Raw genomic sequence first — 25,759 nt, forward strand, 5'->3', positions numbered from 1 at the left:
GGTAATACCTGTAATACCAAGAGCAAGTTATTCATTTGGTACTTTTCATTGAATTTCCTTTTGGTACCATTACCATTGCCAAGATGTGTTGCAGTATACAAGTACAGTACAGTAGAAACCTAGCTTTTAGATGCTACTGCCTATAACCTTAAAAAGGTTCACCTCATCCTTAATAGAGGGCTCTTCATGGCTTCAAAACCTACTGATCAACTCCTCATTTAAAAATACTTGGTTTTCATATTGAATAATAGAATCTATTTACATAATAATAATATTTTAGAGATTTTCAAAAAGATTCAAATGTTATAAGGGGTTAATGTAAAACACGAAAAATACTTTAAATAATACTGATTAAAAAATCACATTGTAATCATCGTATTATGTTTACAATATAAGTGGTTATTTTATGTACTCCATTGGTGCCCCGTTACCCCTGTAGACTACGTAGTGGCCAGCCTGCCTAAAAACAAAATTAATAATTATAGATTAATTTATACTCTTGACACTTCACCTGCTAAGAACACAAAAAATATTTGTGCAGTTCTTAACACCATACTGAAGTAGTTCATTTAATCATTGACTATTGGATACTGAAGTAGACATCCCAAATAAATCATGATTGATTTGTAGCAAACGGATTGATGTTTAAATTAATAATTACAACTTACGTCAATCAATCCAGTATGTTAATGGAGGACGCACGTTTCGACCTTTAGGTCATCTTCTGCTCCGCTGTTGCACTAGGTTATTACATACTTAGTTGCGTTGTTGGTGTAGCAACCACGTCAAATAATTTACATTGTGAAACATAGTCAGACCACGTAAACATAAAAACACAAAAACACGACATTGACGAAGACGAAAACATTGAAATAAATCTATCACCGTGCGCACAGCTGAACGGGCTCGGGACTGCGGCGGCACTGACTTGTCCAAAAATGTCTTCGTCAATGTCGTGTTTTTATGTTTACGTGGTCTGACTATGTTTCACAATGTAAATTATTTGACGCGGTTGCTACACCAACAACGCAACTAAGTATGTAATAACCTAGTGCAACAGCGGAGCAGAAGATGACCTAAAGGTCGAAACGTGTGTCCTCCATAAACATACTGGATTGATTGACTTAAGTTGTAATTATTAATCCCAAATAAAATTAAAAAAAAAACAGTTGTGTGAGCTAGTCACAGATTGTGCTAGTGTCTACAATTCTATTCTTCACCTCATTTTTGGTTGCTGATGCTGACCTAGTTGATGGGTCATATATGTTGCTATAGCTCACAATAAGTCATTCCATTTGTGTTAATCTATTCAACAGAAATCATTAATTTAAATCAGCACAGTCTGTCACTGGCTCACATCAACCACGACGATTTTGATTTTTTAAACCGGTGACCACTTAAACATTGGGATGGAATGTCTAGTTGTATCAATAGCCAAAATGCTTTTAATTTAGTGTAACAACTACAGTAACATCGTAGTTTATAGAAATTCCAATTTTACCTCTATTTACTCTACAAAACATTTCCTTGATTGGTTTTAACCAGATTTCTGTCACAATAAATTGATAGAATAAAAAAAACTTTTGTGGAAACTAATCAGTAGCATACATTTTACAAGTTGCTAAGGCGGGTCCGCACTTGCTGCATTTGCCGAGCGCAGACCAGCTATTTCGAAGCATGATTCGGATGAATGGGTATTTTCCTGCCTACCATCGTTCCCTCTTAATTTGTAGAGGTCTTTTCTACACAGCAATGTGACCAACAGACTGCTTGGAAATTGACAAATGTGCTGGCTTCGTTAGCTTAGAAATCGGCAAAAACTAACTTAGGTAGCTTGCTTGAAATAATAACAAGACAAAAACCTGCCCAGGCATGTGGAACAATTTTTAAAGTTTATAGAGATCCAATGGACAATTTGGTAATGTGTAAATGAAAAACGTTTCAAACATATTAAAATGAAATTGATGAGTTATTAAAATGAAAAAAAAATATTCTAAGAAATTTTATACGGTGGCCAAACTTTGATCAATGTTTGCTTTTGTTCACCTGTAATGGATTTTTCTTTCTCTTGTTCGTCGAACTCTTGGTAAACTATCAGTTAGGTATAATTTTATTTTATTCACACAAGTTGTGATCTTCTCCTTTCTTACCTAATTGAAACTTGTTGGGTATTTATTAGGCATGCATCAAGTAATTTTTGCTTGTGTAATTTCTTGTTGAATTCTGAAGACAGTGGTAATTATGACAGGTGGATTGGGATTGACTACAATATGTATTCTAGTTTAGATTCCAAGTTTGGGATACTCTAGAGTAGATTTAATTTTTGACTGAAATTACAATCTATCAGTGGTCTCAACAAGAAATAAGTATTCTAAATTAACCTGAGTTTATCTTTGTTCTTACCTATATTTCACTACAATGTAAAATTGAGACGACTCAGTTGAAGAAGTCGGGAGTGAAACCGGGCACATGGAATGCCGGAGGAGTAGCGGTAGCCCTGAAAAATAATTGAATGTCAGATAATGATTAGAAGACGCACTTCCCTTCAGAATAGCTGATGGTTAAATACTTTTGCCATACCAAGAAGCATAATTGTTTTCATACTACAGTTCACTGCTCAGGAATGAAGGAGAATATATATGATCCATAAATCTACTGAAAAAGGGAGTTACGCATCCACCATTGACTATAAATACAAAACTCAACAGTACCTACAGCTTAGTTTTATAAAATTCTCTTTCTCTTTAATTTTATCAGTTGTACAATTTGGTTAGTCTTAGTCAATTTGATGTAAACAATTTGAAAAGAAAAGCTGAATTGACTGCGTGTATGGAAAAGTTGGTACAAATGATGTGAGTTAAATCAGAAATTTGATAATAAAAATGTGTTAGCATCAGTTCAGTTCCTTAAATCAGCTGATCTGATATCTATCATTCAAACCAAGCCAAATTGAAAGCGTGTAGCGGGCTTTTATTATATTTTGACTTTGTTGAAATATATTGGTGCAAATAAACATTGTCAATTTATTTTTGTTGAAATGGTGACCAACCAATATTTACTTACAAAAGGTTCACATTGAAACTTTTGATGTTCTTTGGGTGTAGTTAATGTATAATTTAAACCCATTTGGTTTGTAGTATTTTGTATTAAACAACTGTTAAATGCTCCTTCATGGGCGCCCATTAATATAATATATTACATATTATGTAATAGGGCTCGAATCCCTTCTACCCTCACCCCATGTTTACCACGTTTTTTTTCAGTTTATGTAGTAAAAACTAAAAAAGTGAAATATATAGAAACAATTAACAGACCAGTTCTCCTGTATGGATCAGGAGATTGGACTTTGAAAATAAATAAATCAAGATTTTTGTGTTTGAAAATAAAATAATAAGAAAAATGTAGACTATTGTATCTCCCAAAGAAAGAGAAATTTGCCAAAAGATTGTATTGTTTGTGAGACATATCAGGATGATTATTCACCAGTCGATTTGCTTAACTAACAAGGTCAAAAGAAACATTTAAAAACAAATAAATCTTTGTTCATACAATTTCTGAAAATTGCCTAGAGAACTTTAATTTAATTGACTGATATAGTAAATGACTCGAGAGAATAATGAACCCACTGAGCAAAATCAGATTGACGTCAGTAAAACCAGATAATGACAGTAAATTAAGAGGCTGCATCATATGTTGTCAATATGGGATTGTATAAAATTATAGACAAACTTTAATTTAAGTGACTGAGACTGAGACTCACTAGATTTGAAAAAAATAATTAATTCAGCTTTTAAGATTCATTGACTGTTGTCATAAAGATTATTACTTCAACTAAGCCCTTAGTAGCCTATTTAAATCCAAGTAATTTTCAAGCAAGTTCTGTTTCCTACAGTGGATGAAGTTACTACTATTAAAACAAGAAAAAAAAACAAAAAAAGATCCTGGTTTAGATGCATGTATTTTTTGGCTTAACAAAGCTAAATGAACACTGGTTTTCTATTTATATTTTTAACTTACAGCCGCTGCTCCGCCCACAGAAGCATTTCGTTGGAGTCGGTGTTTTTCTTCATATTATGGACTGAGTAGCGGTTGTATTGTCCCCAAATGCTGTTCATCATCTTGCTGTTATATTTTAACGGAGAATGCTCGACAACTGCAAACAAAGTTATTTAAATAAAATCAAAAATTGAATATGTTGAACAGTCACTAACCTTTTTCATAATGTTTTCATTTCTATTGGGTACCCTATTATGTTTGCTCAAACTTTTAACATTACTGTAAAAAAATAATAAATTGGTAAAACTGTTATTTATAATTTTATTTGCAAAAGAAAAATATGTGATTGAATGTTACTAAATACCAGAGTCAAATCAAGATAATAATATAAAAGAGGTCATATAACTTTGGAGGTAGTTTTATATTGGGTAAAGTTTAAATAAACACCTCTTTTTCCCCTCACTACCTCATTCCACCTTCACTCCTTTTATCGGTTTTCAACTTTATCTTGATGCATAGCTTTGATACGTTTACATTATTAGTTTTTTATTTTAAATATAAGTTTTCTTTGTTAAAGTGTACTTAGCTCAAGTATTGTGCACTGTATACCACCCCTTTGTTGTATTCTACTTTATTTACATCATGTTTATAAAAATATTTTGATTGATTTAAGCTTTTTAATTCTGTATTTTTGACGGTTTAATTATTTCAGGATTTAAAAAATTATATTTTTTCTTACGTTTCTTGTTTACAGGTGGGAAGCACTTCTCTTCTTTAAGTTTGTTGTATCCTTTCCCATCCATTCCTTGACGAATCTTGAAAGAGGCAAATGCTCCTTGGGGAATTGAAGACATTTTGAAAAGGTACCCTGAAATTATATTTTTTTAATTTTTTTTGTATTGAATGTAAACACAAATATATTGAAATATTTGAGGAAATAATCAAATACGGAAAAGATATAGGCCGAATAATTTTCAATGGTTTCAACATTTCACAAAATATTTACATTTTTTTATTAATCAAAAACTACTAAAGGTAAATAAACTTTACCAAAGACAAAAGAAACACAAATTTACAATCATAACATGCTGTAAACAGCTTTATGAATCATTGTTTATGATTTACGAGATAGCGGCGATTTAATCCAACAAGATGTTTAAGTTGATCTTGAGATAGACATTGTGATGATGTAGTTATTCTGGAGTTGAAGCAAAATCAAAAGATAACGCCTTTTTTGTCTTTTTTGCAAATTTATCAATCTAATATGACACATGGTTTATGTAGATCTGTTTGTAATTTTATACAAATCTGGGTCCATTGGTAGAGAAACTATTACCATGATGTTTCATAGAAATAATTAGGCCTGGGGTATGTCCGTTACATCACTCCCACAGGGGGACTGGGGTGACCCCTCCCCCCCCCACACAAGAATAATTTGAATTTTATAATTAACTAAACTTTATAAAGGTTTTAGACAGCTCAATGTATTCAAAATAATAAATCAGTGTAATTTATGTATAATCATAATTACAGTAGTATGTAATCATGTAATGTAAAACTTAATGAAAGGAATGAATACAAAATAGGAATAAATTCTATTCAAAAGTTTTTGTGTAAGAAAGGTTTCAAACTATTGAAATTCTTGATGAAGAGACAATAAGTGTAATTAGTTTTTGAAAGAGTATCACGACTTTTTACAGCCCAAAAATATGTTTCTTAAATATTTTGTCCTGAAACGCGTACTCATTTGCCCCCTAAAAAAATCTGAGAAACCCCTGACCATATCACTATTATCATTATGCTAACACAACTAATAGCTGGGTACTGACTCATTGTTGTCAGAATATCCCCAGTTAAATAGAGTAGTTAAATAGAGTATAGTTTGTGCCATTTCGGGAAAATGGCGCCCAACGACCTATACTCGCCATTCGACCCCAAAAATAAACTTTTTTTATTTATTATTTTTTTTTAGTAAAGGTTGCCATTTTTGAGCAGTTTGGAAAATGGCAGGTGGCGACCTATACTCGCCATTCGACCGCAAAGGGTTAATGGTTTGAAACTGGACCCAGCTGTTTATAGGGATTTAAATAAATTATTCTGACTTACAAACAGCTGATCTTTCTCAGCAACAAAGCTTTAATCTCATTCATTTTACACTCGTATTTGCCATAAAATAAGCACTCTAATGTGCCAGCGTAGTTAAAATATAATCTAACTAAACTAATGCAAGTTTTAACCCCAATAATAATGGATAATCTGTGAGAAGACTTATACGTAGCTTTGTTACTGAAAACTCAAGAGATCTTAAGATCAGTAAAAAACACAGAAATCTTGCAGGGTATACCCAGAACAATCCCTAAGTTTCTCAGCAACGAGATGGATGGTTTCTTAATTGGCGTCTTAGCAGAGTAGTTACAGTGCCCGCCTGTTAATTAAAAGATCAATCCTTATTTTTGTTGGATCCTCAGAAAAGCCCGTAGCTTTTTTGGGAAGTTTAAAACTGAACCAAGTTGGTCTTGATCATTGGGTTTTTACTGAATCTTGTTGGCTAATGAAAACAGCTGATCTTAGTCGGAAACAAAACTGTTGAAATGCACACCATGTTCCTATCCCAATGTAATGATAAGGCTTAAAGAACATTTGATTTGAAATGTTTTAAATTTACCTGAACAAACAAAGAGAATCAATCGAGCGGCCAAAATGATGTTAGCGACAATAGAGTAACAGGCGATTAGGCCTGAGAGGCCGCTACGGCAGATCGAAACCTGAGAAAACTGGCAGCACGGCAGCATAAACAGGCAGATTGACAGAGACGAAGAGAGAAAAGCGAGACGAGACAGCAAGATCACAGTGAGTACAGACAGAGTCACCACGGAGTCTACTGCGAGATAACGGGTAGTGGCTGAGGCTTTATATCACTAATATATAGTAACCACTCGCTATCTTATCTTATGTCAAAGGTCGCTTGTCAACGGCCAACCTAGATCCATCGTTTGCCAAAATGTGCCATCCCTCTCTGATAAATCGGTGAATCCACCTTGTCTTTGGCCACACATGGAAACTTTTTTGAAGGTTCGGTTTTAAATAAACAGTTCCGTGAAAATCGGATTCCGAATAAATTACTTTGATCAGATATTGTTTCTGATCGAAGCTTACTAAGTGGATATTTTTTACTACAGAGCTCATCTAACCCTAATATGCACTCACCCTACTTAAGACTGGAGCAAATATATAGTATGGAAAAAACTTAAATATTGTATTAAAAGATTTAACAGCTTAAGTTACAACACAATGTTGGGGTATTTTTCCCTGCATATGAGTGAGGGATGAGAATAAAGTGAGGTTCCTTTTGCAGCTGTTGCTTCAGACTCAGATCAGCTGTTTATTTTGTCAGGATCATTAATTTTAAACCCAATAACCAATGGTCCACTTTTGAACCATCAAAAACCATTGACTTTTCTCACGAATCGAACCAGTTACATTCTGACCACCTTGGAAGCACAATATCCACCTAGCTACACCTTTTTAGTTTTTTCACAATTTAATTTTTCTTCATATTGCAGCAAAAACATCCCTTTAAATAAATGTGTTGTGGTCCCAAAGTGGTTCTTTTACTGCCTAGGGAGTAAAAAGCCATTTTAGTTTCTAGGGAGTAAAAGTCAGCTGTTGTAACCTCAGTTGTAATATTCAGTTGTAAGCTATCGCATGTATCAAAAGTATATGAATCAATTAATTGTTTTAATCGGTTGTAAACCACACCCCTTACACATTTGTTTTATTGATGCGTTCTTATCAATATAGTTTGACATATCCTATACTCTCATATGAGCAATGTTTGCCTGTATTTATGCTTGCTTGCAAAATGATCACAAAAACAGATTTGACGATTTCCTTCAAATGTTGTAAATAATCAATTTCTGGCCTAAAAATGTGATTGACGACAGCCACCACCTCAAGAAAATTTGTATATTTCACTACACAAACTCATTTGAAAATTTAAAAATTTTACATTGGCCTTATGGGTTAAGTAACTATATTGGTTGAAGAAATACAAGAAAAAATTATGGCGAAAATAGATTTTTCCTGGCTATACCACTGGTCTAGCACTTATTTTTCACACAGAATTTAGTTATACCATAAGTACAAGTGTGGTTCTTGATGCCAATTCTTAGATCGAAGCAAAAAATATTCAAACTTTACTCATATTATAATATAGGATGTTTCATGTTTACAATTTGCGCAGTTTTTTAGATAAAAGGAATATTTAACCAGCTTCCATTGATGCATTTTATTTTGGTACTGAAGCGAGTGTTGTCTCTTTCCAGATGATAACAAAATGTTTATCAAAATGACATTTACGTCACTGTAATTGGCATGTCTGTAAAAACTGCACTGTGTTACTCAATGAAACTACCTTCAGCTATGTTAAATTTTGACTTTTGGTTTAGTAAGGAAAATTAATTGAATAATTTTGGGTTTAATTAAAACAAATTTGAACAAGTACATCATTTGTTGGTAATTATTCGCTTCCTGATTGCGCCTATTCATTAATAAGATACATATTAAGATACATTAGATTTGATCCAAAACATACTTAGGCATTGTCTATTTTTATTATTTTGTAACTTGTTTAACAATTTTTTTCAATTATCAATAATTAGTACCTAATCATTTGAGATGGGGACGCCAACTAGGTGTATATTGCAACCCAAATGTGAGCAAAGAATGAGTGTAGAATGGAGTTAATAATCTGTTCAGCTTTGTTACTGACTAAGATCAACCATTTCATTTGCTAGGACTTTTTATTAAAAGCGCAATGATCAGGATCTGCTATGGTCCAGTCCAATCTATCAAAAAGCTATAGGCCTACAGACTTTTCTCAGAATCGATCTGGCGACCTTTTGATTGTTAGGCGAGCACAATAAACCACTCAGCTCAATAAACACATTTGATGTCCATCAGTTTGTTATTTAATTGAACATTTAATGTTGAATTTAAGAATACACCTACAGTGTGTTTTTATTTTTAAGACGATTGCCAACATTTTCAAACATCGATTACTGAACCTTTGTTTTCTCTCCAACAACTGTTTTTCTAACTTAACACCACAAACAATAACCCTTAAACACAAAAAATCATTCAATTTTATGAACGGTTTTTATCAAAATGTCGTCAAATGAGATTCAAAAGCGTAAAAATGTCAACTTTTTCAGGCAATAAATGGAACAGATTTTATAGTTAATACAGTTTATTCTTTTAGTAAGATTAAGTAAATGATATTACAATTAGAGTTTTGTATAGCCATTACCATTACAGCGAATAATCTATTTATTCATCAAATCAGGATAAGGAACGTTACAGTTAGGGACTAGGGAACGATCGATGCAGCTGTAGTCGAACTCAGAGTAGCCTTGGCCGGTCGGACATGTCATGTTGATCAAGTCAAGTCCACCTTCAACTGTTGGAGCACACTTGTAGTAGTTAGCACAGTCTACGTCCTTCTTGAGAAACAACCCTGCATTTGGACAGACAAATTTACAATCTTGTGCGCTTGTCGAAAAGTGATATTCTCCAATGCACCGATCAACAGCCACTATCGTTCCTTGACTGCTACAGTATATGAAATAGTTCCTCGTATACCCGACAGCTACTTTCATCCCTTGATAGGAACTGTAATATTTACAGTTGTACCCCGCAGTGTTTGAAGTACAGTAAGTACTGCTAGTAACACACAATTTCTGGCCAGGATGGTAGTAAGGGGTCGGGTACAGGCATGTGTATTGGTACGCGACTTCGCCTTGACAATTGTAGTACAAAGAACAGTTGACGGGGTCAGGGAAGTAGCCGTCTCGCATGCAGGTGAAGTTTGTGGCAACGGTCGTGTTTGGTTGGACACAAGAAGTGTCTGGAGTGGAACTGCAGGTTCCAGTGGCGGAGTTGCAGTAAGGATTTGACGAGGGGCAATAGAATTTAGCTATCTCCTGAAGATGTTGTCCGTCTGACGTTGGAGCGCAGACTCGCACCGTGGAACAGTCTGCGCACGAGTAGTCTCTATCACAGAATTGCACTGGGGAGGTATCAACAGACAGAGAAGTGTTGGAGGTTGGTGACCCTAGTGATGAGACTAGAGTTGTGGCAACCTGGAATGAGAATAACTATTGATTGAAGAACTTTGGAATAACATTGACCTGTATGTTTTTATCTGATTCACAAAACACAATCTAAAAAGTATGAAGACTAAAGTATAGAGACAAAATAATCTTCCATTCCAATATTAGAGCTTTTGTCAGTTTTAGAATGAAAATTAACATAATTGAATAGAATCACTGACAAAGTTTGCTGATGTCACTTACTTATTTCTGTCAAATAGCCTACGCGAACCTTTTAACCAATCCAAATTGAGAGGATAATTGATTAAACCAATAGCATCTTTTATGAAATGAAACAACGGTATCAATAATCTAACACATACTTTCTCCCTCAATCTTGTCAACAACCTTTATCATGGATAAGCCGTGGGAGTAACTATGATATTTTATAGGGAAAAATCACAAAAGGCCTGTGGTGTGGAACTCAACAGGTTTAATATCCATAGACTTCCCTCTAAAAACCTTCTCTACTCTATGAAGAGTGAGATTAATAATTAGACTAGTAATTAATTATTGTTGTTTGTTAATCTTTTTTTTCTGTTGTTATGTTTGAGTATTTATTGTTGTTTGTTAATCTAATTTTTTGTTGTTGTTATGCCTTGAATATTTTTAACTTGTATATCTTTGAAAACATATATTTATTATCAAATTTTGTATACCTATTTGTTGATTCTACCATCATGTTTTTCTTTGTAAATTGGCTGCTGCCGTTGGAAATAAAATAAAATAAATAAAATGAACACTAGCCTGTTAACACTTGTCGCACTTCATTTGAACTAGACCGAGTATGCCTACGCCGCCCAAAGGGCTCACTCCAAGTCTTTTTTTTTTTTTTTAAAAAAAAGAGGTTGGCGGCCTCTTTTAACCTTGCATTTGCCCGTCCACATAGACTAAGCGCCCGTGCGTGGATCGTTTACAGCAAAGCAAGGAGTGAGCCGGTACAGTACAAAGAACCGCAGGGGGCTCACGCTTGCGTGGGTTCGTGGCCTGGGCGACCACGCGGACCCTAGCTCTCCCAGAGGGGAGGTAATTGCCCGGTGTTGGAACCGGCACTTCAGGTAGACCACAAGCTATGGACGACTGGACAAGCCAGCCTCTTTGGGTTTACCCAAAGTGAGAGTACCCAGTGACATTCCCTCCATTCAGGGTGGTGGGGGTGTTCAGCTCTGCTAGTGTTGATTAAGTTCATAGATCTTTCACCTGCCTGTAGCTTGTGGTTGTGACTGAGTCCTACCTGTCGTGTACGACTGGCATTTTGTGAGGCATATCCTCGACTTTGGAAGTAGCCTCGTCCTGGGAGGTGAAATACCTAGCCCCCAGAGGGGAGGTAAATGCTCCGTGTTGGTATCGGCATTTTCAAGTTGGCCACAGACATGGACGACTGGGCATCGGGTCCCAGTGACATTCCTTTATCCAGGATGGAGGGGTGTTTAGCTCTAGGAGAGATGGAAGTACATCATAATCTCTAACCTACCTGTGTCTGTGGTTTTTTGGGTTTCGGCCTGCTTGTTGTGTGCGACCAGCATTCAGTGGGCAAATCCTCGACTTTGGAAGTAACCTTTCCTGGAGGTGAAAACGGGCAAGTACCCGCAGCTCACGGGGACACTCAAGGGCAACGTAACTTTCCGCAGTGTGAGGGCAACGGTTTGTAGGTACTTATGCAAACCAATCCCTGTCTCTGAGCACGGACGGTATGGTTATCTTGAGTGTGGGGGGTTCTTCCCGGAACCTCAATTGAGTCAAGGGTGTCGCCACCTCTGGTGGATAGGTTCATCCGGGCGGGTCCCACTTCTATACCTGCCTCCTTTTGGGAAACCCTGATGGCCTGGCAGTGATGTTGGGTCTGACGGGCAAACGAAGTAGATCGGGTGCTGGGTCCGAGCCCGCCAGGGGTATCTGGGGATCTATCGCTCTGGTTATCTCTGGTTTCCCAGCAATGGGTAAGGCCTCGATCGGGCAGCGGTGTAAATGGGAGGTTGGGGTTCCCCCCGTCAGCGTGCTGATGGTCCCCTTCCTCCTGGCTATTGATGGCGGGTTCTGCCTGTCAGGGATTAGATAGGTCCCGAGTGTTGCTTGCACTAAATGCGTCGGGGCGCTCTACCATGGACCTCTAGGTCCCGACCTAGTGGAACCCAGGTGGAGTGACGCTTAAACAAGCAGCCGGAATCCCTGGTTAGGATTGAGGGGCAACCCTCTTTCCGAAGGGTCTGCTTCGGCAGCCGGCGAGCCTGATGACCTTAAGTCATCCGCCCATGATGTGCTAAAGGTTGATGCGTAAGCTTCGGCCTACATCATGGGGCCCGGGTATGTCCTAAAGGATAGGTACCGGGTATGCAGTCAGGGGGCTTCGGCTCTCATGACAACAATAAATGTAAATGTATGGTACAGTACAAAGGTGAACTGTACTGATAAAATGTTATCGGCAGTGACCAGGATCCGAACCCACGACATCGCTGCCTTGGGCCCGAAGTCCCCGACGCTACCGACTGAGCCACCGACTCACTAACATGAAGTTAACATAATTGAATTGAATCACTGACAAAGTTTGCTGATATCACTTACTTATTTCTGTCAAATAATAGCCTACGCGAACCTTTTAACCAATCCAAATTGAGAGGAATTGTTGTAATTATGTTAAGTTATTCATTTCTTACACAACTTGAGAGAATGAAGAAAGTTTCAAACAAAATGTGACTAAGTTGTCCCCTCCTCCATCATGATTTCACAAACCAATTCAACCAAAAGCACCCCAAGATGTTGAGTGGTGCGTTGGCGGGGTATATCCCAATGGGGACAGAGGAAGAACAATTATTTTGTGTCGCCAGGCAGTAGATAAATGGGTGAATTTAACCTGGCGATCAAAGCAGGCATGACTGAAAATAGACCTGACAAGAACTACATGAGTATAATCACCATGCCACCGTTCCACCCACTTTTGGACCTGCCTGCCTGCCGGACTGGCAGTCCGTCGTCCTTGAGTTTCCTGTTCCCTGTTCTCTTTCCATATCTGGAAAGTGTGGGAATGCTCTTCCATAAGCCACCGACAGAATGTGAATGAAGCAAATAAGCAACTACCAATAGGCCTATAACAACCGATTGGGTAAGCCCATAAACTTGGGACGTTTACTACTAGTATCCAGAAGTCAGAGAATATGGTCTATAAGATTTATCATAATAGCTAGACAATAGATGAATATTTATTGTGTATAACACTTATGAAAATAAGGTAACTTAATACTTATATCTTGCTTACCACCAAGAAAAATAGTTGGAAGTTCATCATGCTGAGCCTTCTAGGTAAAGTCAGACCTGTAATTAGTGTGCCATTTGTAGCTGGTTTAAATACCTAAGTCGTAAGGAGATAAATTTGAGTGTTCTCCATCAGTGATTGACATTGATGAGGCATTTTGAAGTTCATCTGTTTGACAAGATGAGTAAGAAACACAGTTCTGGAGATTTCTGTTGACTTGTAAATCAAAATCCACTTGAGAATGAACATGCTCTAAGAATAATTAATAATACCAAGGACTTGATTATTCTTCCCTGAATTTGTTAAAATATTTTTGGTTAAAACACACGATTTAAAATCGTGTGTTATATTGTTTGTATAATTATTGTTTGTGTCTAGTACTTTTTAAGATCTTTCCTTTGTGTATATTTGCAGCTTTAATGTTTGTATTTAAATCTAGTCAACCAAAAATGTCTATTCACTATGAACCTATGTAATATTTTCATGTAGCTTAACTTAACAATAAGCGGAGATGGTCTTATAGTTTTATTGTTTATAGTGACCAAATAAAAAATCTTGAATCTTAATCATTGACATAATTCAGAAAGATTATTTAGGTACTCTTTATGATCACAAACTCTCAAAATAATTTATTTACCTTCTCTTTCTATGTAGATGTACAGTACAGGAAGAAAGTACTGATTTTGTCAACATATTTGTTTTAGAATTTTTGGTGGAAAGTTATGCCCCTTACTCTACAAAATTAGGTTTGATGTGATTTACACAGTTAACAAAGATTTTTTTTCAAATCACCTTAACCACATTTCAGAAAAAATTATAGAATTAATTGTACTAAAAATATATAATAAAAGATATCGCACGAAAATAATTGTTGATTACAGCTACAGTGGACTCCTCAGGACCGAGGCTAGTCCGGATAACGGGTTTTCAGGTTAAACCGACTTCCCAAAAACTCGTTAAAACGGACCATTTACTGTGATATTCGACTTAAATTTTGGAGAGCATGGTATTTAGACACGTGATCGCTGGTCTCAAATCTTTCCCACGAGAACAGTTGTTTCAGTGCCGCCCACTTCCTGCCGATCTAGTCCGTTTAAACCAATGTACTGATAAAAATTGTCTGGTTAAAGAGATGTCATTTCGGCCGAGTGTAGTCCGGTTAAACCGATGTCCGGTTAAAAGGTGTCCAGATAAGAGAGAGTCTACTGTAGTCAATATAACAGTTGTTTATATTCCCCATTGTTTAGTTTCCAATCCCTATTTTAATTATTTTTTTAAAGTTACTATAACTATTTTTTTAGTAATGCTAATGATTGCAGAAACACATATTTTGAATGTTTTTGTTTTGTTTTTTTGCTGAAAGGAGTAGTATAAAACGGTCATAGACATCCCAGATCATTGGGCTTTTTATTAAATGGTCCTATCTAATGAAAAAGTTTATGTTAGTAAGTTGAAAAACTACCCAAGGCATTACCAACCGAAGCAACAGCTGTGAAAGCAAGAATACATATTTGAATGGTCAAGCTTAAGTACACAGGATTGAATCTCAGTTAAACAAATACAGGCATTATTTTAATAGTTTTCAAATGATTTAAGTAATTTAGCCAGTCACAACAATGCCCGGTAAGGGCCTGTATTCTCAACAGATATTTCATTTTAGTCATTACAGTAATTATCAATATTAGTTTTCATTAATTACATGAGCATGTATACTTAAGAAGGAGAGGACTACAAATTATTGATTCATCCTCATATACGCATCACTAGACTGAATTGGAAATTTTTTGTTCTTGACAAAAATATGAATCAATGGGAGTTAGAAACTCAGGTCCATGGATTTTTACAAAAGGTCTCTTGTATCTCCTCATATAGTGGGTAAAAAATTAACTTAAAACACAATACACAATCGAAAAAAATGAATGGTTAAAAAGGGCGGTTTAACATAGTACTACATCCAAACCCAAAACTAAATCATCCTCCAAAAATCGTACCAGTTTAAAATATCCGATGAGAATTAAAAACACTGATCTAAATTGTTGACTAAGTAAATTTTATTTCTTATTATAGTAGACAAATTCACAAAAACACACTACACGGTTCAATAAGCTGACTTAGGATAAGAGAAAGTAAATCTCAAATTATTCAAAGTTTAAATAAAAGTAGTTGTCAAAGAGAATATAAAACAATGTTGTTTTAACATATTTTCAGTGGCCGTTGCTAGTACTGCTGGGGAGGAATGCAGGCTAGGGCGCCGCATCGGTTACGGCAGCATTTGTTACGTCCTCGACAATCTGCGTCTGTGCTGCATCTGTCCGAGCAAACCCACGGACCCGTCGGAGCTTGAGGACAAACACCGTTCTTCACTGTAAAAAAGGTTAGCCGTGTTAATTTTTAAATTAAATTTCAATATTGTAGTATTTTAAATTTATTTAGAAAATATTTATTTGTGTAACTAGTGAGCGAAGTAGCGCTTTGCTTCACATGAGAGAAATGGAGCCTCAGGCTAGTGTGGAAAGTTCCTCAAGTGCAACAAAGGCACTTAGCACTCGCGTTACACATTATATTTTTCATACAGTTACTATAAATCAAATAAATAATGACTAGTCTTTCAAACACTATACAACACGTCTTTAGGTTAGGTTAAATCCAAGTGTTGAATTAAGGAGTCTGTATTTATTATGTATACGTACATGTAGCCAGGCGTCGGGCGGTCACTGGACGGCTACACACAGAACCGCCACAAGAGGTGGGACAACACTTGTAGAACCCTTCACAGTCACCGTCGCCCCCACAGCTGGGGTAGCAGACGCCTACTGGTAGTGCGGGGGGGCAGTCTCCACCCTGCGACAAAAAAAGACTTACCATACAGCAAAAATATCATGCTGTACGTCAACTCGGCATAGTTTATGCATATTGTAGAATAGACCTATTATCATTTAATGGTCAGTTGTCAACAATAAAAGATCATCTATTTATTTACACTACAGGTCATCTAGTGGTCGAAAACTCGACCAAAATATGTCATGTACGGGGATCCTGTATTTTCACCCCACGCTGTAAATAAAACATGTGATTGGAATTTCTTCTATTTAGATTTTCTGTTTATATTTTGTTGTTATTGTCGCCAGCATAGCAACCCATAAGACCCATGTTAATTTTAAAAAATCTCAAATTCATTTTTGGGCTTATTTTTTAGCCTATTTGAATTTTTAAAGGGATTCTGCACATCTACAGGAAAATATCTTTCTAGCAGTATGCGTAGATTTTCCCTGTGATGGACACAAGCTGAGAAAAAATGTTTTAAAGAAACACGCTTGCTTATTAATATATAGATGCTACTGTACTTGGAAAGTTTGTTCCTGATGAGGGTTTTTTGTTTAGTACTTGCCTGTAGATATTGTAAATCAAAACACACATCTATGAGTTTTAAGGGAGCTGTCCATACTTGGTCTTATTAAAATCTAAAATCGACCTTGGTAGACAGCATCATTTGATGGTCCACTGATATGTGGCATCTGGGTACAGTTTTGCTTGGAATCGAACCAGCAACCTTCAGACTTGAAGGAGAGCACTATAACCTTTCAGATACCAAGACAATTTTGTTATGTGTTACTGTACCGTATTCAAATTCAATGTATGCAAATTCCAATTTGCAGACATTTTTAGAGTGATAAACCTTGCTAAACAAGCCAATATATTTAATTTTAGTAATTGAAATACCGGCCTACCATTTTAAAATGATGTATTTTCTAACAGAAATGAAAAATACCCCGCCGCAGCAAACCTGCAGACTAAGCAAATTTCCATTTGCCTGATTTGATTATCAATTAAATAAATTTCAAAAACATTACCTTTTAACGAGAACCTAGGTTTGCTGCTACAGGTTAATAAAGTGTGTTTTTAGTAAAATATTAATAGCTTAGTATGAAATAATTAAACTTGTCATGTTTGATCAAAATATATCCATGAACAAGCAAACTATAACAGTTTACTTATTATATCCATAAAAATAACCTACGATTTTTAAATTTACAATTTTTTAATTTCCTCCGTAACCGTACAAAAACACTTCAAGAAAATAAATTATTTTTTTATTAAGTTCTTAAAAATGGTTTAGTGAGTTATTGGAAAATTGTATGTATTGAGGGTCAAAAATGAGAAAAACCAACTTTACCCCATAAATCGCCTCATAAAACCCTGTTCCTATAGAATATAATTTAGAACCCAACAGAATAATTTTATATTTTAGTAGCTCTACCAAAAATGAATTATTTTTTTTTTTTACATAAATTCAGGAAGAAGACGCCACAGTAAACTTTACCCCCTCTAATTATATGATCTTAAATACGCTGCTAAAAGCTATGACTAAATAAGCAATCAAAACTATTAGTATTGTAATGGCTTGTTAAAGAGAACTTCTTAATCTTAAACCAAGTGATCTCAAAATAATTAAATAACAATAATAACTTACCTTGTATTGAGCTTCCACTGTGATAAAAACAAAGCAAATCAGAATCACGTAAGGTACAAACATCTTTAAAACTTGTGAAGAAACAAAGTACAGAAAATCAAACTAATCTGTTAACTCAACAAAGGAAACATATGCAATGAACAAAAATGCTCAATGAATCTAGACTCCAAGATCTCACCACAACTTCCTCTGTGGTTGTGGCTTACAAATCAACCGTTTGGTAAAAAATTCTTTTCCTGTAGGGGAATAATCTCTTAATGAGAAAATGAAATACAATTTACAAATAATTGGCTTTATTGAGTTTGGAAAAACATCTTTGACAATTAATAAAAAAATAGTTACATTATATTTTTCCTACAGGCACTATAAACCATATAAATAATTAGTCTTTCAAACACTGTACAACACGTTTTTAGGTTCAGTTGGCAACACAAATAGGTGCCCTAGAGAAAGTAGTACCCTCACTCCGCTATTTTTCCTCGGCAAGAAATGTGCTCCGCGACTTGAGAATATAGTTCCGTATGTTTTTGTAATTTGAAGTGGTTTCCGCGCCTAAAAAAAAATGCTTTAAAGGTATTTTCTTGTTTATTAAGATCGTAGGAAAGTTTTAAAACCGTTTTAAAGGAAAGTCCAGAAAGTTCAGAAATAACACAAAATGACAGGTTAAATCGTAGTTATAATAGTCAATCAGCTGCTCATAGTATTATTATCTTTAAGTGTTGCCAACCTATTTCCAAGCGTACACGGATTACGTGCATAATAGAACCACGCTGTTCTGTGTTGTTTCGTTGGAATCCTGATGTGCGCCAAAGTATAAACCGTACGACAAAGTATAAATATGCAGCAATTAGCAGCTTTTTAAACAGTACAAGGAAGTCAACTTTGTCGGGTGACTGTAGGAAAAATTCTTTTCATCACTCTGTATTCAAAAATATCCAATTTCCATACAGCTGAGATCTTCGATTTCCATACACCAAAAACAAATAGCGATCAGCTGACTTTTCCTGAAATAAACATAACTTTCGCCACACAAACAATACTATGCCAGACATCAACAAAGTTACAACCAGCTGAATTTTACAGCCGTATTGTGTTTAGATGAGAAAAATGAATGGATTATGGAATATACTTAGTTTTTTTTTTTTTTTTTTTTTTTTTTTTTTGTGATAAAAAGCATTGTTCAATACTCGTCACGAAAGTCCCATTTCCTAATGTTGATATCTCTGGTGAAATATACTATTATTAGAAATTAAGGAAAGGGCAATTGGTTGATTTAGGAATATAATGTACAAGAATAGGGATCAGCTATCTTACCTGGAAGATAGAGTCCAGATTAGCTTTGGTAACACACAGAAAACACATAACACAAAACAGTAAAACTTAATATTTCGTCGAAGAAAGAAGACTGCCGTCCAGAAGACCAGCTTCTTTCTTCTCCCTTCTGATGAAGTTACTAACAGAGATGAAATATGAAGTTTTAATGTTTTGTGTGTGTTACCATAGATTAAGCAACACAAGTAGAGTTCTCATCCCATTGTAAATTTTGAAGCTCGTTTCATGTGTCTATTTCATGTACGTTGACACTGATTGCTAGTAGAGACAAAATTTTGTTTCTGTAATTTTAAGGTTAATTTCATGATTTGTGCTTTACTGTTTGGTTATATATACAGGAGTAACTTCTTGATCAGCATTGTACCTGTTATTAAATTTACGGAAAGTAAAAAAAGATACGTCTTATAGCACCTAAAAACATATATTTACGCTTATACTGTTACTCACAAGACGGTAAATATACAAAAGATGGTGAGTTGTGATCGATTTCAATTGGACACTCCAATCATCATCAGACCCAATAGGCGAATGTGTGTTGATTTGCCTATTGGGTCTGATGATGATATGAGTGTCCAATCGAAATCGATCACCACTTACCATCTTTTGTATATTTACCGTCTTGTGAGTAACAGTATAAGCGTAAATAAATGTTTTAAGTGTTATAAGACGTATCTTTATTTACTTTCCGTATATACAGGAGGACCAATTGTTTGTAATTAGATAGTTTTATTTGGTTAAACAAGGTTTTAAGTGACTGAAATAAAAAGAAACAAATTGTAAACAAAACACGACCCCTACAGTGTGACATACAGGACTAACAATAAAATTGGCTTCAGCTGTTCCATAAGAATGACAAATCTACTTGGAAGGGAGTATGTTTTATCAATGGTGTTACCAAAGCTATCTGTACTCTATCTACTGATCATAAAACATACAAATTTTTTATTGGTAATTTCCTCCAGAAATACAATTGTGTCAGGTTTGTTTAAATGTCTTGCTTAACAAGTATTTTCTGGCCTTCTTTTTTTAAAGGGGTTAAAGAATTTTTTGATTGAGTAAACAGGTTGTTCCATCAGCCAGTCGCGCAGTCTGTGTTTTAGTGTGTTTCCTCTCATAGTCTTGAGTTCTTGGGGCAGTGCATTGTGAATCTTGCGGCCATTATCGGATAGTTTCTTACTCAACTCTGTGTTGTATGGTGTGCAGGAAGGCTGAAATCAGTTGCTCTCCTGGTCTGGTATAAGTGAAAATCCCCAGTCCTGGGAAATTCCAGCTGGTCAGTGTATATAGAACAACTGCACTGATGTACAGTAAAGTGCTATGACGGTTGGGAGCGTTAGTGATTTGAAGGCTTCTTTGCAGCTATCTGTGGGGTCAAGGTCCATAAGAGCCATAATGGCCTTCTTCTGAAGGACCAGGATTTTGTTAAGGTTGGTTTCAGATGTTCTTCCCCATGATATCAACCCATACCTGAAATGGAACTCCACTGAAGCAAAATATGCTGTCTTAGCTGCTTGTATGCCTACAGTCCATTTCATTCTTTTCATTTTAGTGAATTTCCCATATAGAAAATAAGCTATTACCGTTGATGTGTCTTTTCTAACATACTGTATGATTAGAAAAATACCATATGTTATGTTTCATAAGTTAACTTTGTTTTTGTTTACAATCATTGTTATTTAGGATTCATTTCAGAATACACCTATTTTATTTTACACATCATTTTATTAATATGTAACAGTTTGGCGACGAGGAAAACCAGTTTTTAATTTTTTTTACATTATATTTATTACAATTTATTTTTTAACATGAGTGACCTAAGTAACACTGAAAGTTTGAATGATTTAAAGAAGATTAGAGTAGTAGTGAAGGGTCAGTTGTCTAAGGCTGAAAGATGGCTAGCAAACCTACAAAACATGTCAAAAGAAGTAATCAAAACCAGGATAACAACAATTGAAGAGTATTGGGAAAGATTTAATTCTGTACAACAATTAATAGAAGAGAAAACTGAAGAAGCTGAAATTGAGAAAGAAATAGATTACAGAGTAGAAATGGAGGACAAATATTACAAGGTAATGGATGAGTTACAAAAACGTGTGGGACAGCTTGCAGAACTACAAGTGAACATTCAAAATATTGTGCCTAGTACATCAAATTTGTCTTCTCCACAACGTCGATCCACTACTTCCTCAATGATTTTCACACCATATCAGGAAAATGAATCATTCAAGAACTTCATTCGTCGATTTGAGATATTTCTATATCTACATAACCAAGAATTGGAACCAAAGGATCAAGTGTATACAATGCTACATGCCTTAACGCCACATTTACATCAGAAGCTGTATGATTTGTGCGCTCCTGAAAGTCCTTTGGATAAAACATATGCTGAATTAGTAAGTCTTTTGGCTGATTATGTTGACCCTAAACCTAGTACTTGGGCCTTACAACACAAATTTATGACAAGAACACAAGAATCTGAAGAAACCGTAAAAATATATTCCGTTGAGCTTCAAAAGTTATCTTCAGACTGTGACTTCAACTGTAATAATTGTGGGAAATCAATTGCAAACACATTACTACGCATGCAGTTTATAAGAGGTATTAGCAATTCAGACATAAGAACAAAATTACTACAAGAAAGATCTGCTTCATCGTTTCAAGATGTAGTGAAACTTGCCTCCATCATGGAATTGGCAAAGAACGAAAGCCATATAGTAGAAGAAAACATTCATTCAAATGAGAAAATCAACAAGATAGCAGGTAGGCCTACAGAAACAAAACCACCCCATTTTTCTACTACTTGGAACAAAAAGTTAAACTCTCCATTTGAACGCCTCAAAGGTAAATGCTATCGTTGTGGATCACCTAGACACAGGGCACATCAGTGTAAATTTATCGGAGAAATATGTAAGAAATGCAACAAACAAGGGCATATTGCTAGCGTATGTTTGGGCACAAAACAAACAGAAATTCATTGTACTGAAACTGACAATACTACAGATTATTATAAGGAACAGAAACAAGAAGTTTTTAAGATACACAACCAGAATGCCGGTAATGACAAGTTTATGGTCGAGATACTTATTGAAGGTAAACCTGTGCGGATGGAGTTAGATACTGGAGCAGCAATAAGTATTCTACCATACTCTACCTTCAAAAGTCTCAACATAAATAAAAAGATTTTCCACACAAACATAGAACTAAGGCCATACTCAAGCGAAATAATCAAACCCCGGGGTGTCGTCTTTGTAGAATGCACTTACAATGATCAGGTGTTTGTTGGGAAACTCTACATAGTGAACCAAAATTTTGATGCAATTTTCGGAAGAGAATGGATTAGAGAGGTCAAACTGGATTGGGCAGAACTTAAAACAGTTAGGAGCAATACTACATCTACTGCACTCGAAGATCTTTTGGATGAATTCAAAGAATTATTTGAACCAGGAGTAGGACTCATACCTCACAAAAAAGCACACTTACAGCTTGTTGAAGGGGCAAGACCTATTTTTGTGAAAGCTCGTCCAGTCCCATATGCACTAACTGAAAAAGTAGAACTCGAGTTGAATCGTCTGGAAGAAGCTGGAATCATTTCCAAAACGGACAAGTCCGATTGGGGTACTCCAATTGTACCTGTAGTAAAGCCTAATGGTAACATACGAATTAGATTACAAGGTTACAGTAAATAAACAAATCAAAGAAGAACATCATCCAATACCTCGGATCGAAGACATTTTTGCTCAAATGAATGGAGGACAGTTGTTCTGTACTTTGGATTTAAGTAACGCTTATCTCCACTTGGAAATGGATGCTGAGAGTGCAGAAATTCAAACTTTGAGCACTCATAAAGGACAATACACAGTTAACAGACTGATGTTTGGTGTAAAAGTTGCTCCAGGGGTTTGGCAAAAGGTGATGGACGGAATCCTTCAAGACCTTCAAGGTGTTCAGTGCTTCTTCGACGATATAATAATTCAAGGAACGTCATCAAAAGAACTACTAGAAAGACTAAAGCAAGTGTTTGAGCGTTTAAGGAGTCAAAATTTGAAGTTGAACCGTGACAAGTGTAAATTTTTTCAAAAGAAAATTGAATATCTAGGACATATTATTGACGCCACTGGAATCCACAAAAGTAAGGATAAAATCACAGCAATTACAAATGCACGAAGGCCTCAAAACATACAAGAACTCCGATCTTTCCTAGGGCTTGTTAATTACTACAACCGGTTTGTAAAGAATTTGTCCAATGTTTTAAATCCTTTACATAGACTTCTAAAAAAAGGGCAGTCATTCATATGGGACAGTAAGTGTGAAGAAGGGTTCCAAACCATCAAGAAAAGAATAACAAGTGACACAGTCCTTTGTCACTTTAACCCAGACCTGCCATTGATCCTTGCAACTGACGCTTCACCAGTGGGACTTGGAGCAGTGATATCACATCGTTTCCCAGATGGAAGTGAAAAGCCTATAGCTTTTGCTTCAAGATCATTGACCAATGCTGAAAAACATTACAGCCAAATCGATAAAGAAGCCACAGGTATATACTGGGGGTTGAAGAAATTTTTTTCTTATTGCTATGGACGTCATTTTACACTCATCACGGACCATAAACCATTAGTGTCAATCTTCAATCCCAACAAGAGCCTACCATCAATGTCAGCTACGCGACTATTCAACTACTCCCATTTTTTATCAGGATTTAACTACACAATTGAATTCAAGAGAACTGGTGACCATGGCAATGCAGATTTCCTCTCAAGATTTCCTGTGGAAGATTCAAAATATACAAGTATTGACCAGTTTGGACATTTTCAAACAAACCAATTGAACACCATAACTATCAATCCCAAAGAACTGGCCGAAGAAACTAAGAAGGATGCATATCTAAAACAAATTGTGGAGGCTCTTGAGGAGGGTCAATCATTAGAGCCATTGGGATTTCACGATAATGAAGTTACATTACATGAAGGATGCCTCTTCAAAGGGTGGAAAGTAATCATCCCAAATTCCCTCAAGAAAAGAATTCTCAATGAACTACACTACGGGCACATTGGTATAGTAAAAACCAAAGCTTTGGCAAGAAGTTACTGCTTTTGGAGAGGAATGGATAAAGACATTGAAAACATGATTGCTGTTTGCAAGCCTTGTCGGGAGAAACAAAATTCTCCAACGAAAGAGATCAGTCATCCTTGGGAACCAGCAACTAAGCCATGCGAGAGAATACATATAGATTTCATGGGCCCAACAAATGGACAACAATTTTTCATTGTTGTTGATGCTTTCTCCAAATGGGTAGAGGTAATACCTACAAAAACAGCAACTACCGATTGGACTATTAAGGAGTTAAAGAAACTTTTTAGTACTTTTGGTCTTCCAAGCCTCCTAATTTCAGACAATGGACGAAGTTTCACTTCTCTTACTTTTCAAGAGTTTCTTAAGTCATGTGGAACTCAACACAAAACGACTGCTCCGTTCCACCCATCATCTAATGGACAAGCTGAACGCTTTGTACAAACAGTGAAGAAGATGTTGAAGTCGATATTAGATGAGCCAGGAACACTTGACAGTAAAATTCACAAGGCGTTAATACAACTCCGTCAAGTGCCAAACTCAACAGGAAACTCGGCATACTATCTCATGTTCAACAGACAAGTAAGAACATACCTCAGTGTTATGCTACCTTCTAGAATCGAGGACTCAAAAGACAAACCTAAAGGTATAACACGCATATTTAAGGTCGGAGACCGTGTTCAAGTGAGAAACTACTACAAGGGTCAGACAAAATGGAGTTTCGGAAAAGTTACATCAAGAGATGGAAATCTACATTACAACGTTGAACTGGAGAACGGAGTAACATGCAGACGACATGTAGATCAAATGCTGCGGTCAAGACTTTAAAGGGGGAAAATTGATGTGTCTTTTCTAACATACTGTATGATTAGAAAAATACCATATGTTATGTTTCATAAGTTAACTTTGTTTTTGTTTACAATCATTGTTATTTAGGATTCATTTCAGAATACACCTATTTTATTTTACACATCATTTTATTAATATGTAACAACCGTAGTACTCATGGTAAGACCTGGACCTATTTACTTTTTCGTTTTGAGGTCCCTAGAGGCTAAAAACACCATCCGTTTGAATTCATATATATATGTGTGTGTCTGTTAGCACGATAACTCAAGCAAAAATGATCTGAAGTTGATGTAATTTGGTATAAACCTACATTTATTCAAACGAGTTCGAGAACCAGCATGATCGGACTATGGGAACGGGGGTTTGTGGGGGGTTTTATGGGCTAAAAATTGGTTTTTCCTATTTATGACCCAAAAAACATAAAATGTAGCAATTTCTTTCCAAACCATTTGTAGAGCAAAAAAAACAATCGAGTACATTGAAGCGCCTAATGGTTACGGAGAAAATTCCAAAACATTGTAAATATAGCAATCCCAATGTTATTCTTATAGAGAATAAGTTGTAGTTTGCTTGTTTATGAACATATTTTGATAAAATCTGGAAGATGTATTTATTTCTTACAAAAATATTAACATTTTACAATAC

At 35.8% G+C, this 25,759-nt stretch overlaps 4 protein-coding genes across 4 annotated transcripts; 1 reads left to right on the forward strand and 3 right to left on the reverse strand.

Annotated features, from left to right (window-relative positions):
* Nucleotides 1–333: 333 nt before the first annotated feature.
* On the reverse strand, nt 334–6,901 carry LOC128990722 (uncharacterized). The gene is made up of 5 exons (XM_054413256.1): nt 6,662–6,901; nt 4,736–4,864; nt 4,018–4,153; nt 2,404–2,497; nt 334–460 (listed from the first exon to the last, which is right to left on the reverse strand). Exons 1-4 carry the CDS (start codon nt 6,786–6,788, stop codon nt 2,437–2,439), a joined length of 453 nt encoding a protein of 150 aa, XP_054269231.1. The 5' UTR covers nt 6,789–6,901; the 3' UTR covers nt 334–460; nt 2,404–2,436.
* A 2,325-nt stretch (nt 6,902–9,226) lies between these two features.
* On the reverse strand, nt 9,227–13,504 carry LOC128990003 (uncharacterized). Its single transcript, XM_054412208.1, has 2 exons — nt 13,399–13,504; nt 9,227–10,136 (listed from the first exon to the last, which is right to left on the reverse strand). The coding sequence occupies exons 1-2, from the start codon at nt 13,426–13,428 to the stop codon at nt 9,321–9,323; spliced, it is 846 nt and encodes a 281-aa protein (XP_054268183.1). The 5' UTR covers nt 13,429–13,504; the 3' UTR covers nt 9,227–9,320.
* A 1,909-nt stretch (nt 13,505–15,413) lies between these two features.
* On the reverse strand, nt 15,414–18,035 carry LOC128990766 (waprin-Rha1). The gene is made up of 3 exons (XM_054413332.1): nt 17,867–18,035; nt 16,086–16,236; nt 15,414–15,758 (listed from the first exon to the last, which is right to left on the reverse strand). Exons 1-3 carry the CDS (start codon nt 17,927–17,929, stop codon nt 15,613–15,615), a joined length of 360 nt encoding a protein of 119 aa, XP_054269307.1. The 5' UTR covers nt 17,930–18,035; the 3' UTR covers nt 15,414–15,612.
* Nucleotides 18,036–22,939: 4,904 nt separating this feature from the next.
* On the forward strand, nt 22,940–25,093 carry LOC128989321 (uncharacterized protein K02A2.6-like). Its single transcript, XM_054411201.1, has one exon. It carries the CDS (start codon nt 22,940–22,942, stop codon nt 25,091–25,093), a length of 2,154 nt encoding a protein of 717 aa, XP_054267176.1.
* Nucleotides 25,094–25,759: the final 666 nt, after the last annotated feature.

The sequence above is a fragment of the Macrosteles quadrilineatus genome, unplaced genomic scaffold (assembly GCF_028750875.1).
Source record: "Macrosteles quadrilineatus isolate MER2022 unplaced genomic scaffold, UCM_ALF_1.0 Scaffold_3__2_contigs__length_128488019, whole genome shotgun sequence".
In the NCBI taxonomy this organism is placed as follows: domain Eukaryota; kingdom Metazoa; phylum Arthropoda; class Insecta; order Hemiptera; family Cicadellidae; genus Macrosteles; species Macrosteles quadrilineatus.

Coding starts and splice junctions, on each gene's coding strand:
- LOC128990722 (XM_054413256.1), bottom strand. CDS start 6,788: ATGCTGCCGTGCTGCCAGTTTTCTCAGGTTTCGATCTGCCGTAGCGGC. Junction 4,154..4,735: donor CCCACCTGTAAACAAGAAAC/GTAAGAAAAAAT, acceptor CTTTGTTTGCAG/TTGTCGAGCATTCTCCGTTA. Junction 2,498..4,017: donor CTGTGGGCGGAGCAGCGGCT/GTAAGTTAAAAA, acceptor ATTATTTTTCAG/GGCTACCGCTACTCCTCCGG.
- LOC128990003 (XM_054412208.1), bottom strand. CDS start 13,428: ATGATGAACTTCCAACTATTTTTCTTGGTG. Junction 10,137..13,398: donor TCCAACTATTTTTCTTGGTG/GTAAGCAAGATA, acceptor TTCTCATTCCAG/GTTGCCACAACTCTAGTCTC.
- LOC128990766 (XM_054413332.1), bottom strand. CDS start 17,929: ATGTTTGTACCTTACGTGATTCTGATTTGCTTTGTTTTTATCACAGTG. Junction 16,237..17,866: donor CAGTGGAAGCTCAATACAAG/GTAAGTTATTAT, acceptor TTTTTGTCGCAG/GGTGGAGACTGCCCCCCCGC. Junction 15,759..16,085: donor CGCCCGACGCCTGGCTACAT/GTACGTATACAT, acceptor CCTTTTTTACAG/TGAAGAACGGTGTTTGTCCT.
- LOC128989321 (XM_054411201.1), top strand. CDS start 22,940: ATGAATGGAGGACAGTTGTTCTGTACTTTGGATTTAAGTAACGCTTAT.